This window comes from Pseudopodoces humilis, chromosome 2 (assembly GCF_049639895.1).
Source record: "Pseudopodoces humilis isolate 2021_Gansu_Grassland_sample_001 chromosome 2, ASM4963989v1, whole genome shotgun sequence".
NCBI classification, from domain to species: Eukaryota; Metazoa; Chordata; class Aves; order Passeriformes; family Paridae; genus Pseudopodoces; species Pseudopodoces humilis.
Genome location: NC_142201.1, coordinates 20,325,071 through 20,342,767, shown reverse-complemented (window position 1 = coordinate 20,342,767; position 17,697 = coordinate 20,325,071). Strand labels below are relative to the sequence as shown.

Here is a 17,697-nt window from a genome sequence, read left to right as displayed (position 1 = left end):
TAGCCAAGCTGGACTGAGCAAACCCAGAAAAATCTAATTTTGAAAGCTATGTAATCCCCCAGGCTGCATCTGGAGGACAGACCAACTTTGAATCCCAAGTGCTATAGGCATAAGCCACAGAGCTGTGGCTGCAACAAATGGCAAATGTTAGACCACAGAAACTGAGTGAGAGCAAGACTGGATTTGCTTCTGCTGCTGCTGATGGAGAGTTATCGGGGAAAAAAAAGCCAGTATTTTTACACATCTTAAGTTTATGGAATGCTACTGGAATCAGAAAAAACTCTAAGGTTTGAAAAAGGCTTCCTCTCTGCATGTGGAAGACTGAAATTTTGTAGCATGTCAGCAGCACGTGTTGGAAGAGTGCAGTGCTTACTGTGGGGTGCAAATGGAGGAAGGTCGGGGGTTCGGAAGGATTTAATCGTGGCTGGCCCCTCCCCGCCAGTCGTCAGCACTTGAACTTCCAAGCGGTACAGCATCGAGGGCCTCAGGTTGGGCACCGTGAGTATGTAATGATCCTAAAAATAAATAAATCAATTCTCAGACCACCAAAAATTAAAACAGAGTTGCTCTACTCCCACACATCAGTGGATTAAACAGATTCTATCACTGTCACAGTATTTTCACAGAATTCCATTAAAAGGATTTAATATATGTATCACTTTGTTGAGGGAGCATGTTTTGAATTGTTTGCTTGCCATTCCCTTTAAAAAGACACATTTTGAACCCTACTACTATGGTTTCATGTGTACAAGGTCCAAGTTCTTACAGACTTTTCTGGAAAGTGTGCTGATCATTTTAATGATGTGCTCACCACTAAAAAATGAATTAAAATGTATTTTCCTAACCATTCTTTTTAACAAACATGTTCATTACATAAACCTGTTTTTATTTTGGATTTACATGTGAATTCTGGTAATTTAAGTAGTGGCTGGCCTGGGACCACTTCTGCAGCTAGAGAAAAAGAGTGAGCACACTAATTTCAGATTTGTTCCAGTTACACCGTAAGAATTTGTCTTCTCTTAAGGTAATTTATGGTGTGATAGATTCACTTTACACTGCTCCATACCTTTTGTGGCTACTTAGATATGTGCTAAATAATTTCAAAGTAATTTATAGAAACTTCCAGATGGGAATACATCTGGCTAAAGACTGACAGATATTAAGGAATCAGAAGTCATTCTGATCAAAAATCAAAATCAAAACTATAAATCAAAGCATCATCTGCATTAGGCTGGAACAAGTATCTTATTCCAAGCTGCAAAGGCCCAGTCCCAGGAAGGGACAGCTGGAGGTGTGATGCTGGACAGTGCGGGCAACAGGGTGTCCCTGCCACCACCCTGGTCTGGCCAGGAATCCACAGGACAAGCTATTCTGGTTGGAATTGTACCCACCCCATGTGGGGAAGCCAAAGCAAGTTGTGGGAATAACTTTGGTTTTCCTGTGGGATAATTTGCAGCTACTGCCAGAGAAGACAGTAAAGGGGAAAGGAGAGATAAAGAAAGTGGGGGTAAATGTTTGTGTGGCAAATTAGTACATATTCTGAGATTAGTACATATTCTGCCTTTAATATAATAGACTTGGCTGAAGCTGTTCCATCTCATATAAAATCCTGCATGGGTAGGGTAAAGAGAGGAGTGCACACACTGCCCTTGTACACTCATTCTGCTCTTCCAGGTGTTCCTCCAGCAGTCAGGTCCTGTGCATTTCAGCCCTGGTTGTGTAAATACTACATTTTTAGTCAGAGTGAATGGTCCTTGGCATAACATACCCTAAATTTTGGTGGTTTCTGACAGACAGAAGATACTGTTTCAACTCAAATCAGAGCCTTCTGCAACTTAACCAGGTGCTATAAATAGATATATACAGTGATAGATAATTAAAGGCATCTCCAGGCTCTACAGTTTAAAATGTTTGATGTATCATCAAGAATATTAGCTTTGTATCTCCATCCAAAAGGAAAAAATAAGCACTTCCTGCTCCAACTTACCTGCAGAACCAGTGTTTGACATCTGCATCACCACTAAACATTACAAATGAGCCACAGACCCACAAACTTTGGGAGCCACTGGGAAAAGAAAGTAACAAACAACTTACTGCTGGCAGTATCTGTGACTGTGAAATGATGCTGTTGGGTAAACTGTTCTGCCGGCTCTCTGTGGTCACTTCTGCCCAGGTGACCTGAAACCCTGTCATGGGCTGGTGAAGGTCTGCCTTAGATATCTTCCAGGAAAAATGGCCAGTGATGTTACCTTCCTGAACAATGAAAGATGCAGACAGATTCTCGGGCTTGGCCAACACTTTGGGTAGAACTGGCACTATAAATTTGGAAAGTAAAAAAAAAGACAAGCTAAACTTTTAGAGATAATCTTCAGTAATATTCATTTAATTCCACAAATCAATGTCAGGCAGAGTTGTATTTGTGGTGTTACATAGGATCCAGTCAGCTTTCCACCACCACGTTTTCAGTGTTAACCTAAAACCTATGTTTGATATAGTACACTGACATTTTGGGCCCACCTCTAACTTCAGATAAAATGCTCTCAGCTGGAGGTAGAGGAAAAAAAAGCTATGGCATATAACGACCTAAGTGCCTCATTCATAGTGAGCCATTCTCCTGCTCCTCATATTTCAGAGTACCTGAACTCGGACTGGAAGCTTTGGGACCACAAGAAAATGCACAGGGTAGCACAGAACTCCATAGTTCAGCCAAAAAGTAAAATTTATGCACTAAAACTGTAGTACAAGTTAATAGGATTAACAAGTTACAGTTAACTCTGATTAGGGGACAGCTGTACTTGAGTTCCAGTTGCCCAGGAAGGCTGTAGTGCTGGAAACTGTTAGGACAGGCATTAAGGAAATGGCAGCGATGGCCAGCAGGGCTCTGGGTGACTTAGGGAGCATGGGGGTACCCTTGGGCATCCCTCTAAGCAGAGACAGAGGTATCCACACTTGGCAGTGCAAAGCCATGGCTGGCCTGACCCAAGACCAGCTGACCAGAGGTCCTCTCCAACCAGTATCTCCATAATTCTGCAACTTCCATAAGCCTCTTGTTAAACACTGTGAACAATGCTGTAAAAGATGAGGGTCTGTATTTCTTACTTGAAAGCAGAAGCAGCCTAAACAAAATCAAACTGAAATAGCAGTTGCATCTGCAGCAAAACATTGAAAGGATGGGTCACGCCCCCAAAATCATGTTTACAATTATCATCCACCATTACAATACAACTGGGGAAATTGTTCTTCCCTACAAAAAAAACCCCAACCATGCCATTACAAATGTTATTGTGTGTCCACTATGATTACACTTAATTGACAAAACAGTAATAATATACTAGCCAAAATCGATACTGCTGTGTATTTCTGTTGATTTTCACATAAGCATTAGTGATATTTTTATTTGTTTTGAATCTCTCATTTCTTGTTCTAGAACTGCTTTTAAAGACTCTCTTTGGTAATTATAAATGCTTTTGGAACTATTTGGTAGTTCTCCAGATCATGTCTTACCTCCTTCAGCAGGACAAGTAATGTGCTTGTGTTTTTTTTCTTTAAATGCAGAGCAAGGTGGGGTAACAAAGAAAGTACTCTCAGCCTTAAAACGACCTTTAGGTTTTGCAGGCAGAACAGTTACTTTGTATTTGCATGAAAATGACAGGTCCTTCAGAATAATGTAGTTTTCCTACAATAAGAAAACCAAGAAGATCACATGCTGCAAATAGAGCCCAAGGAAAAAAAGAAAAAAAATATGAACAAATTGAAAAATAACTTTGGCAAAAGATGAAAAGTTTTCTCAAAAAAATTATTTTCCTGGATGCTTAACACATGCCAATGTGGTTTTAACTCAGAGAAGAAAGCAAGTATTGTGAATGCTTTGATTATTTTCAGTAGTAAAATATATTAGCATGATATTTGAATATGTCCTTCAATTCTGCTCAGTTCCTTCGACACACTGCATCAAAGCAACTGACTTCTAATATTTAGAACAGTCTCTGTGAATGATGGCAGTGGGGGTAGCAATGTGAGGATATAAATGCTAATCGAATTAAATAAATGTAGGAAAGCTGAGTTAAGCTGCTGTAAATGACAGGCTTCATCTATGTTTAACTTTTTAAAAGCACATTTAAAGTTCAGCATGGCATTATGGATGCATATTTTTCCACTTCAGTACATTAAGTACTTCTATATTCTTATCAGGAAGAAAAACTCCATAGCTGAATACAAAGCACAAATCTTTATTTAAGGACGAGTGGAGAAGAAAACTTTACACAAACTGCAAGTGTCCTGCCAAATTTGTTGTCTAAAGTACCTTTGAAAACTACAGTCTGAAACCTTTAGCACAAATTAAATATGGAAAAAAATGGTTGGTTGGTCAGTTTTTATCCTGGAAAAATGTCTAATAATAAATATTACTGGCTAAGGTCAAAAGTCTTACACTGTCTTTTAGATCTTTAATTCCCTTCAGAATCACTAATTTCCCATGTTCTTCTGCATAATTCCCTCTTTTTTCTAATTGCAAATTAGTCTAACCTTCACTTGGAAGGTAATTTTTAACAGGACATATGGATTGGGCTGAGACTGGACTCCCTGCCTTCCACCTGCTGGGAGAGTGGTCCAACAGGTTTGATGTCTCCTTAAAACTGTGACAGGACTATTTTTATTTATCATGACAGATTAGATGAACTACCATAAAATGACGGGAAATAAGAAAAAAAGGAAGTAAAGTCATTAATCCCACAATGCATTTGGACAAATGTCCAAACAGTCTTTCCTGACCTCTAGTGGAAATGAACTTCTTAAATGTAAAGTTTCTCCTATCTCCAATGTGCATATCTCGAAATATTTCAAATTATCAAAACATTATGTCTCAATCATTTTTGAAATCCACCTCTAGTATGTGCTTTGCTGACCCCATGAAGCAATAAATCTTACAAGCTAACACCATCCTGTGTGAGAAACTATGTCTTTTGATTTACTCTTTTACATGCCATTAACTCCCCTGAATTGATGGGGTAGTACAGATCAGGGTAAGAAGGAAAAGTGAATTGTGATTTTGTCCATTCTGCATAACACATTAAATCAATTCTGATGCACCAATCACATTACCCCGTTGTTCAAATAATGTGTTACAGAGACAGATGACACTAGACTGCCAACAAACTGAGTACAAAGTACTGCCACTGCAATATATATTTCAGCTGACATGTACTTACATGGAGCTTTTCTCCCCATGTGATATCTGTCTGACTTCCAGACTTAATATCTAGTATTTGTCACCTACAGTCCTCCTTTTCTTATCTATTATTCTCCTCAGGGAGAATAATCACCTGAAACTCACCTGCATGTCCAAAAGAAAACCTGGTTTATTAATTACTATTATTACTGTATTACTATAATTACTGTATTTACACTGAGCTAAAGTCCTACATCATTAATTGCAGATAAAGCTCCATGTTCTATATGCTGTAGAGATATGTAAGTACTTAGTTAAGAAGTTTGTCTGGTCTCATTTTCTGAATAACAACAAAAACAAATAAAAGACTTTAGCATAGTGTGGATTTAGGAAATCCAAGCAGCCCAAAACCAGTCCAGATACATAATTTTTATATTTTGCCAAAGAGGAACATAAAAAAGAAAGCATCCTTACTGATCTATGAAACAGGATATAACACATACTGTGTTATGTTACAGACCATCCTTTCTCTTGCTCTCTACTCGGAGTCAAGCAGAGGGCAGAATGAAGACTTACGTAAGTCAGCTCTGTTACTTTCTTAAGTCCTTTGGTGTCATTGTGTGCACAGGACTCCAGTAACCAGTGGACTTGGAACTGATTCATGCTGATATCTAAATCATACAAAAAGAGAGGAAAAGACATACATTATAAATATGTTTTCACCATTGCAACTCTTCTGACTTCTCTGGATTAAAATAGAAGGACTTTTAAGTATTGCAGAGTCCTTACTAAGCAATAATGAATATCACGGAGAAACTATTATATAGCACTGTAATTTAAACCTTGTATCAGCTAAAGGAGATAAAATAGTGAAATTTCATTTTCAGATTTGCTACCATATACTGCTTACATTTAGAAAAAAAAAGGAATTTAAATCAAGCATTAAAAAAAGTAATCTCAATGCTGCTACTTCCAATCATCCTGCAAATAATAGGACTGACTTGGTGTCAACTGCCTGTTTATATTGTTAGAGCATTGCAATACTGCTGCCTGGCACTGCTTGAGAAATCTGTGCCTGAAGATATGTGAAAATGCCTGTAAATCCCCAAGCTTTCTTTTTTCAGGATACACCATAAAACCTGTTCTGTATCTGTCCAAATAAAATTCTAGTCTTGACTCTTACAAGTAATACTGAAGGCTTAAGTTTCCTCCCATTTAAATCAATGACAAAACTTGCTGCAGTATCAACAGTATAAGCTTCCAGCTTATTTCCAGCTCTTCTAGCTTTTTGTCTAGTAATGCTTGAATAAAGAAGCAAAACAAAGAGCAAAAAAGAACTGACAAAAGAAGGAAAACTCATTAGGTAGTGCAAGTAGCTCCTGACATTTTTCTGGATTTCATTCTCTATGCCGGGGATACAAAATTATGTCTGTTATTATTAATTAGCTCGGTATGACAGAGCCACTAATGTGCCTGACTGTGGGTTTTGGGAGGAAAAACAATTATCTCTGATGCCTTAAGGGCTGATCTGGTATTAGACTGCTATGAGCAGTTTGGATGCAGAAGAAAAGGATTGTGAACTAAAGAGAAAATTACTAGTGTAGGAAAGTAGATGAAATGGCCCCTTGAAATAGATTTTTGCAGTAGCTGTTCTTCATAACAACATGTATGCTAATTATTTTTCCAATTTCTTTGGAAACAATATTTCTTTCAAAAAGAAATCCATTAAAAAAATATGTATTTCCTGCTTTGTGATTGTTCCCTCTCATTTAAAATAAATCAAGAAATGGATGTGCTTTTGCTTGTCCCTTCAAGTTCTCCCACTTGATGTGCCTGTTGGATGAAGACAAAAACTCACAGTGCATTTGTAAGTAGGTTTCATCTGATTTCATCTCTTCCAGCTCACTCCATTATCAAGTATCACCTGCTAGGTGATCCTTAAGGGCTCTTCTGACCCAAACCATTCTATCGTTCTCCGATTATTTTAAACTATCTTCATGGGTGGACTGCCCTTTGCAAAGCTAAAAAATGTTTATTTTCACTTGTAATACTTTTCACTTGAAATCTATCTAAATCACTCTCCCTTGGCAAAATATTTATCCAAGCCAATTCAACCTTGTAATTGTCCAGCAGTCAGGGATTGGATAAAACACAACCCTAAGGAAGGTCACAAAACACCATGGGCAGCTGGGAAAAGACAAATGCCAAGCATCAAGACCTTACAACAGCTCAGCATTCAGGTATTCTGGTGTAGAGGTTTTCTAGGCTTCTGTTCATAAATGTAATTCAAAGGAGAATCACAGAATCAGCAAAGAGCTTGTGTTGGAAGAGACTTTAAGGATCACTCAGTTCCAAGCCCCCTACCATGGGCAGGGACACCTCTCACTAGACCAGGCTGCTCAATGCCCCATAAAACCCAGCCTGGCACACTGCCAGGGATGGGAAAAAATATTTAATTCCAGCTACTGGCACACTGGAATCTTCTTTGTATTTTTCAGGCAGGTCCGCCTCCATTCATTATGAGAGCTTCTACTCCCAGACAGTTATTTTCTTCCTTCCTTCCTACTTCTTTTCTGCATTAGCAAACCCTTAGTAACCCATTTGTAAACACCTGCAGGTTTCTGGTAACTTCTCTATTTGAAGAGAATAGAAACAGGTTAAAGAAGAATACAGAAAATTACAAATATGTTAAAAAAATCTATCAGCTTGTAAACTAAGTGTAGGGTGAAGTTTTTCATAAACATAACTTCTTAATTTTATATGAGCTAATTAATCTTAAATTTTATAGTATTCTGGTATTTTGATAACAACATATACTGAAAATAGAGCATTTTTTTTTTTCAGCAAGTATGTAATTAAAGGTTATCTGAAAAAGGTTTTTGTATCATATCTACAAGTATATAAACTGTTATAAACTGGAAGGCATCATGACAGCCAGAAAGACTAAAACTTCTTTATTTCTCACCTCCGTATTTATCATTGCTGTTCTTTAAAAAAATGGAAGATACACAGGTTAAATGCCATGTGTTAAAAAAGAGAAATGTAAAAAACTATTCACAACAAAACCACCCCAATTTTCCCCTTTTAAAAATCCATCCTGTCAGTGTCTAAAGTCTGACTAATACAATGCAAAACAACAGAATAAAGTATGAAATACAATACGGAAGTAGTTCCTACTTGAGACAGAAACATTTTTAAAAATAGGGAAAGGTGAGACATTTGGTGACTAAATAAAGCTAGAAGCCTGAAAAACTCAAAATGTATATGCATGCATGAAGTATGCATATGAAATGACAAGACTGTTTTGGAAATTACCTTTAACATTTTGAAAAGAAAAAGGAGACAAAACGCATGAAATTATCTAAAAAGCCCAATAAGAAATGAAGAAAAATTATTAAAATATGCCTTTTTCTTATAAAGTTGCTCATAAAGATCACGACTCTAAAGTTTATACAATATTATACAGCTGATTTTGTGTTTATAACACATGCAAAAGAAAAGCTTTTCCCAGCCCTCCTTTTAGCAATGCATACTACCCTAAATTTTAGTCTGATTTTTGGGTTTAGCTGTCCAATGCAAACTGAGGGATAGGTACTGGATGAGCTGCTCAAGCTGCATCCAGCTGAATGTCAGCCACTGCCACCAGAGTCAAGGGTTCTGGATCAAGCTCAGGTTGATACTTAATACTTGATATTAAGGTTAATACACTCAGCCCACAGCCACATCTTTTTCCAAAAGGTCATTTGAGTAGTTAATATGAACAGAATATTCATTACCTAATGGGACTGATCTTGGACAGTTTTATTAAAAAAATCAGCAATTCCTTCTAAAATAAGAACAAAACAAGAAACTGCCAGACTGCTTCAGTCTGCTTCCCTGGTATTTCAGATGTTACAGTATCAACCACTCTCTGAATATCTGGAATTTTCTTAACTATAAATTTTCAATTATGAGTCTTTATAAAGCTTTTTAACTTCATTGTTCTCACAGTTAGAATGTGGATCTACTCTAACATTCTGGTTGATACTGGAATTAGTGATGCTTACACAAACAGCAAGCACTCATTTTTCCCAGAACTCAAAATGTTTGTACAGAAACACTGAACTTGAAGGACATAATAAGTACTAGCACTCATTTGAGCAGTTCTAAGGTTGTGAAATTAGTCAACAAAATAGCCACTTAAGTACAAACAGCAGACAGCTTATTCAAATAATTACTTTTATTTTAAATTTACATAAAGAGGGAAAAAAAAAATAGGGTAATCCAGGACAATTACTTTAAAAATCTCTTAATGATACTGACATGGAAATTATCTCCAGACATCCAAGCTAACGGCTTTTAGGTCTGTAAGACAAATGCACATAACTAATCTTTTCAAATAAACTAATAGTTGATGTTAATTACTTTGACTGTGCTTTTTAAAGTAGATTTTCTGAATTATAAATTGAGTTTCTAGGCTTAAGAAAAGATGTCTATACAGATACCACATGATCATGTTCTTAAAATCCCATGTATACTTAGCTCTTTCGCTCAACAAGGGTATGCAGATAACTTTGTTGGACAGAAGTCTTACATCTCTAGTTAGAAATGTTTGGATCAGGCAATACTCTAAAGTATGTTGTTTTTTTTTAATTTACCCCAAAGTGCCTTATTTTCACATGAGTATCTCCACAAAGCGCTCTATCAATAGTGTTTAGAAAGACGTTCTTCACCAGATTTTTGTGCTGTCTCCCCCTCCCCAACTTAAACTCTAGTTTCATTTTAATAAAAACAAATAAATATATTTCTGATTTTTCTGGATGGAAAATATGCATTTATTCTGTATCTTCAAGCTGTAAAAACAGCTCAAAATTCTACTAATGCCAGTGCCAACTACGTGTGTTTGCCACTTGGAAAACTTCAGGTGCATATGCACAATTTAAGCATCTTAAATTGATAGACCTCAACATAGCCTAAGCCATGTCTGCACAATGACTGCTAGAAACACCCCGAGCTAAATCACCTCCCTACAGAATTTAAAGCTCTAAGTATAATTCAGAAAAATAATCCAACAAAATGGCAGGTAATTCTACAAGTTCTCCTAAATGGAGCTTCTGGTTTAAATGGTTCTACAGTTTATTTAAAACAAACTTTTTTTAAAAAAATTAAAGGTGTTTTCTTTTTTTTTTTCCTCATCTTTTTCAACATCTTCCACATTTCTGTTCTGTACAAATACATCACTGCCAGCCGTATTAATCATTTCATCTAATGTGGTTTCTTTTTTTTTACCATGCTACTGCAGACAGCTACTTTCTCTGCCTCAAATTCCTTTTTCTCTTATCTACTGCAGTTACTGTTCCAGGACGGTGCCAAATTGACTGTCACAAGGAGCTGAAGCTTTGTAGCTGAAAAACTGGCATGGCATGGGCACAACAGCAGTGAAACTTGGTCATGCAGCCCAACACCATCAATATGGAGCTACCCCAGGAAAGCAGGTAAACAGAGATATTTATTTCTTTGTATCCTGTGATCAACAGCAAGAAAATGTCAGCAGACCGTTTTGGGAACTGGGGTGCATTCTGCCACTGTTTTGCTTGAGGTCTTTAGGTGAAGAATTTCATGGCTCCTTATCTCTGTTCCACCCCTGTCAAGTGGTGAAAATGGTTACAATGTGTGTTGTAAAAGTATTTCACCTCTTGCATGTTATTCTGATGTGGGCCTCTACTATTTGGTACAAAAATGCAAATTAATACCAGCTGTGACAGCACTATTATACAGGCAACCAAATTACAAAAACTTATTAGAAGGAAAATCAAATGGGATTTGCTGGAAAACAAGGTTCCACAACAGATATGTTCAACAAGAGCAGTTCAAATTAAGGTTTCATTACAATAAAAATGTCTGGCATCAATAAACACAGTAACATGAAGTCGATTGCTGCATCAGGACAGGATTGAATGTAATTAACATGAAGTGTCTGATAGCTTTTCCCATTAGAACAAAATATGGTACAAAAGTAAATATTAAAAAATAAGACATATGAAAACCTTTACCTGCTAGCATAAACTAGCAGCTGTGAAATGAGTATTGCAGTAAAAAAATAAACAACATTCTGTATTTTTTGTCAAGATACCTCAACAAACTGACTCCCTCCAAAATACATATATATAATTAATATGCTAACTGTATGTCAAAAGGAGTTGTTATTAAAACTTGGAAGATAATGAGCCAATAATATAAACCTGCTGTCTTCATTCAAAGCTAACCCTTCTTCAAACAGGAAGCCATAAGGAGGATGAAACATCTCTGAAACTATTCAATAACAAAATTATTGAAATAATTTCTTCTGTGTGCAGCTAAACCTTTAAGTTTATTTTATTTTGTTAGATCTGATATTTCATATAGCAAACCACCATGATTTTTTGTGACTGGCCACATGTTTTTTGTTTTTCTTTGCATACGGGGAGGGGGGGGATTGTTCTTACAAGCTTCTGTGCACATGGGCCATTATTCAACTAACCACTTAGGCTTATGAACAGTTGTGTTAACTTCAATAGTTAAGGGTAGCTGAAGGATCAGGCCAGAAAGTTTAGAACCTAGCAAGATCAAGACACTAATGACTGTCAAAACTATAGTAAAAAGACTGTCTTGAACATGTCTTTGATAGTCTTAGACTAATAGGAAGAAGGAAATATAAAAAAATTAAGTTATTTCCTTTCTGGATCATGTGCCTTGAAGCATTATTGCTCTAAAAATAGATTAGAACAAGGGGAAAATGTTTTATATTTAATATCACAACACAGGGCAGAATATGCTCAGGGCACATGAAGTACCTTGTCTCAGTATCTACAAGCTTGATTAATTGATTCTACTGCAAAGTCATAGTATGATTTTTCAGAGCTCTGTGTAAATCCTGTGTCAGCATCCCATCTGGAAAAAATATATTTACCTCCCTCACTGTATTGAATGGTGAAGCTGTGGCAATGGTAAATAGTGAAATTAATGATGCCTTGCATAAAGTAAAATATATTATCAACTCTGAAGTGCTGAAAGATTTGCACAAGTCAAAGGCTTCCTGAAGAAATGTTCCTGCTCATTCTTCCCCCGTATGCAACCCTATTTACAGCTGGGCATCTACTACAACCCTGCACTGATTGCAACCCACCGCTGCAGCAGAAGGATGGGCAGCAGTGTCTGCCTGCATTCCCACACCACAAACTAGGAACCAAATATTTCAGACAGAATGTGATGAAGTATCTGCTGCTCTCTCAGGTTCATGTTCATCTCTCTATTGGACAAACATTGTTTTCCATGTCTACACAGACATCTAATATATGCAGTTTTCCATCAATGCTGTTTCTGATGAAGTTCAGTTGCTGGAGAGGTCCTGAAAAATATGCAGGGAAGGCTAAAATATGGGCAAAATCCAAGTGAACAAATGAAGCAGTGTTATTTACTACTAGTTCCTTCAGTTTTGAAGACATGATTAGCATGAAGTGATTCACATGGTATGTATTACATTTAAATAACAACATGACAGAAGACCAGTTTGGGAAGGGATACTTCAGTGTACTGCAGACAAGCAAAATATGATCTCAGTACTAGATGATAACATTTATTTCTTCATATACTGGTTCATGAGCCATTGTATTACTCTGATTCATGGTGTCCAATATTTGCAATCTGAAGCTAATGACAGGACAAGAATAATAATATAATAACAAGTGCTATTTTATTCATAGTCGTTTAGCAAATGCAAAATGAGGTAAACACAATTTACCTTCAACTAGTGTTAAAATGCTGCATTGATGTGCTAGTGCATTGCAACTAGCTCTCTGTACTCCCCTTTTCCCTATAAAAACTATTTGTTTTGTCACAGGCATTTTAGGTAAGTTCTCTAGAAAAAAATTAAATTACAACAGCTCTGTCTCTTTTGCTTCCTCTGCACCGATTCACCCGATGGTGAAAAAAAATCCAAAGTTTCGTTTGGTTATGAAATTCACAGTACTCATGACACCTCTTGAGAAAAAAAGCTTTTAAATTTTCACCTATTCAAGCAGTATGTTTAAAAATAACACCAAAACCTTCAGCTGACATTTAAACTTCACTCAACAAACAATTCAATTAGCAAGACAAACTATACTCTTTCCTGATCTTACTTGGAATAAAAGCAGTTTTGATTAAGTCACAAAGATTTTGTTTCTCACATTATGCCATTGAAAACAAACTTTCTTTCTATAGAACACATTCTTTGTATAATGGAACAGTAAGCCCTTCCAAAAATGTTATTAACAATTACTGTGTAATTTAAAGACAGGCCTGAGACACGGTATTTTTGTCTGTATCTAGACCTAGGAAGCCTCAAGGTTTGAAGATGTTTATATTGAAGGATTTAATCCTGGGATCATCTCTAAGCCGGATTACCTCTACCCTTACTTATTTTCCCACACACAACATCCTATACAAAGCGAGTTCAACAGTATCTCATTCTGGTTTTCCATTACAAGGAAATTTGCCTCTTGTAAGCTCCAAGTCTCACAATAGCTGCTTGTAGCCTGAATAGAGGCCTTCTACATTACTCCCTCATAGCCAGATTTTCAAAGCCAGCTAAGCATCCCAGACCTGAATTTAATGAAAAAGAAAAAAAAACCAAACAAACAAGTCCAAGGCTCACTAAGGTTATATATATATACACTGAAAATGTCACCAGGTACTCTACCATTAACTTTAGCCTTCTGTGTACTGAAAAACGTGGACAATAATTTAGACAAGCAGATTATAATGAGGGTAAATCCACTATATTGAGGGTAAGTAATCCTGGAATCTCTCCCAGCTCCAGACTCATCGTGCCCCTAATTCCACAGTGGGAAGAGATGCAGGGATGCACCAGTTACTCCCTTCTCTCTCAGACTTCATGCAAAAGCCATATATGGGTGGGTTTGCATGCATGTACAGTGATCCATGGAGATCCAAAACTGGACTTTCCTGGTATGCATTATAGAACACCATACCAGGATGCTGCTTTGCTGAACTGGTATCAAAAAGTTTATGGTATCAATACGCAGTTTCTAAATCTGCAGTTAAAGACTGATGCATCTACGAGAAATAGAGCAAAACCAGGTTAAGTATCTATAAAACCATGTTCATACAGACTAGGTAAGCAGAGCAAGAATCAGGATTCATATAAATGTAGAAGAATTGGCTTCAAAACAAAACAAAAAAATGTGGTTCTACATAGAACAAGCACTTGAAACTCTGTAACTCTATCACTCAGGATGTTTCAGATGCCCTGAAACTTGGTGATCCTCACAGGACACTGGATATTATTGTGAAGATAAATGCATCAGAAGGGAATAAATACAGTGAAAAATCACACTGGGCTCAGGAATTTTGACTAACTCAAAGTTGTCTGAAGCTGGGACAATAATATGCAGAAATACTGTTACACTCTTGCCCTATTCCTTTTGATTTGCTTTTGGCTGCTGCCAAGAACAGAACACCTGTTGGGCAGGATCTTTGGTCTAAACTGCTATGGATATTTTCACATCCAGTTTATGGTCACAGGAGCAAAAGAAACTGGTATTAACAACTCATTCTCATTATACATCAGCTGCATACATGGGTCATCTTAAAAATTAGATTACAATTTCATTTTCAGACACCCCTTTTTTTGGTTTCTTTCCCTCCAGCTCTAGCTATTCCTTCAAATAGTCCAGTTTCCTTCCCCTATTTGTAGTGCTTATGCAACTGGTTTTACGGCCACCTTATAAACCAGCTAATTAAGAATACAGATTAAAAAGAGGCACGTGGAGGAAAACTGACCCAGTTTACAAGAGGACACTCATTAGTTTAAACCACCTTCACCATAAGCATGATGATTCCCAGCTGATAGGTTAACTTCCCCTGGATCATAGGATCAGTGCTTTATCCATAATTTAGGCAGGCTAAGAGGGCACTCATGAGCAGTTATTAGCACATAGCTCATGAGAAGCACCTTGTAAACTGCTGAACCTCAGTACCTTTTACTCACAGTAGGAATGGTAGGATTGCTCCAGGTATGGCAGTGCAAGCCTGTGAGATAGCTTTGACATAATATGACCTATTATGGGAAAGGAGAGGAAGAGCTCAGCTGGTCAGAGCATGGTGCTAACAGAGTCAGGGTAGTGGGTTTGTTCCTCATAAGGGCCATTCACTCAGGAGTTGGACTCAGTGATCCTTCTGGGTCCCTTCCAACTCAGAATATTCTGTGATTCCATACTTGAATGGTGAAAAGCTTGCCATTTTACCCCTCAGTTATCGAGCCTGCCTCACATCAGACATTGCCATTGACACATTTAAAGATACTGTATATGTATGCATGCATATGTAAAGTACTGTGTTTGTTGTTAAAATAATTAACTTTATATGTTGCAGTAATACTCAGGAAGTAATTAGAAATCCAGAAAATTGTACTAGTCAGACATAGACATGTTGAAGTTAGATAAAGATGCTGATTTTGAAAATGTATTTTTTCCTGAAAAATTAAAAATCAGGAAAGAGTTTATTTATTAGTTGGCTGGTTAATTTTTTCAGTACCTTCAAGTGGATTAAGTCTTGATAAATGATTTTGCAATGAAATATTTAATGTGTATCTGCAGTCCGACTGCATTCCATCTAATGATGGTCTATGTTTGGATTGAAATCATAATTGTCCAGGTAATTTGCAATTACATTTCTATTTAAACTTTTAATATAAGTTCAAAATAAATCAAATAAATTACATTTCTAACAGTTACTAAATTTAAGAATAAACAGAAGACTTCTTTTAAATGCATAAAGTAAGTCAAATTAAAAACACCTTCACAATGACTAAAGGTGTTCTGGAGTATGATTCAGGTCATACTGAGGACTCGTGCACTGCCCACACTACATAAATTTTAAAATTAAACAATAATTGGTTTAAATGTACAAAGTGTACAAATGTACAAACCAGTCCAGTACAGCCTTCAGCAAACATCAACAGGTGCCTGTTTAAGTAAAACCAGTGTTCTGTGCTGTCTGTGCTCTGGGAACACAGTGGGTAGTTCTGATTTGACTTGTGATTATTTGATTTCCTGGCAGACTTTGAATCAATTCCAATTACATTCCTGAGACTAGCAGTTGGACAAACTTGCCTCTAAATCTCTCATACCAGGAGTTTTAACCACCTACCTGAAAGGTATGGAGGTTTGGAAGCAAGTGCAAAGCAACAAGTAATGGTTTTCTGTTCTGCCTGTGAAATCATGAAGAAATGCAGTAAACTGTGCCTTTGAACACACTTTCCAATATTGTCCCATTTGAAGGGGAGATGCCACTGAGGTTGCCACCATTGCAAATACCATTTTAAAACTTTATAACTGGCCCCTCTAATCAATTGCAGACTATTTGAGAATTTGAAAACCATCTGCTCTACCAAATTCTATTATTTGTGGTTGATGTTTTTCATGACTCCCACCAGTAACATTTTAAGTATTGTAAGCATTTCACATTTGGACAGAAACCAGTGTTACAGGCACTTCATAAAGTAAAAAATAAAGCAAAATTGGAGATGGTCAGATGCTCCCCTTTACATTCTTTTTTAAAAGGCAGAGAAAGTTTTTCCTGAAACTACATTAAGGCAAAATAAAGGAGAAAGACAAAGTTAGGGAGGTGTAGGAACCACACAGATACTTCTGACAGGATACTCTTTTAACTCCAGAATAATTTCCCATGATAATGAAAGCTCACATCACTACCCATCCTCCCAGGCACAAATGCCCATAAGATACAGGTATCTGACTCAGGAGTAGCACATGTGGAAAAGCAAATTCTCTAATATCTACTTATATCTAAGTGTATTTCTGAAGAGGTGATCAAGTTGAAAAGTCCTGTGCCTAGAGCCAGCTTTACTAATTAAATCCCTAAGTACTAATTCACATTATGCATACTCACACAATCAACCACAGCTGAGACAAAGTCCCTGTATTCTCCTGGAAGTCTGAGGGCAATATATTAGTGTATACTTCACTATAATTAACAGTCAGGTCATTGTGTTGAAAGAACCATCTGGACCACAGTGATATCTTGAAGTACAAGTATTTTACTGCTTGAATATCAATAATTAGAATATGGCCAGCTGCTCAAAAACTAATCTGCCCAGTGCAACAGCTAGTACCAAACTAAATAATGCTTCAGCATTCTTTACAGCAAGATTCTTTACAGCAATTTTTATTGCTGTAATTATTATAATACATTATATATTATTATATGATTTTATATAGATATTATATATCATTTAATATATAATATAATTAATAATAGAATATAGATATAATAATATATAGATATAATAATTATATAATTATTATAGTACAGCAAAAATTAAAGAATTCTTTACAGCAAGAGATGGAAACTTCAACTGCCAATGAAGAATTTCTTTACATTTAATGCTCTACTTCCAAGAGAAAGGGCCATTTGATATGTGTTATCAATGGGAAAGCTTTCATTTAAAAACCTGCCATATGAACTACCTTATTACAAACAAAGAGTCGGCA

The 17,697-nt window shown here is 36.6% G+C and overlaps 1 protein-coding gene across 1 annotated transcript in view; it reads right to left on the bottom strand.

Moving 5' to 3' along the window:
* Positions 1-17,697, bottom strand: part of ANOS1 (anosmin 1) — a 128,646-nt gene that overhangs the window by 5,857 nt on the left and 105,092 nt on the right. The window contains exons 10-13 of the mRNA XM_005516615.3: positions 5,744-5,838; positions 3,505-3,676; positions 2,095-2,315; positions 374-515 (exon numbers count right to left, since the gene is read on the bottom strand). Coding sequence (XP_005516672.2) covers positions 374-515; positions 2,095-2,315; positions 3,505-3,676; positions 5,744-5,838 — 630 coding nt within the window. The remainder of the gene's footprint in view (positions 1-373; positions 516-2,094; positions 2,316-3,504; positions 3,677-5,743; positions 5,839-17,697) is intronic.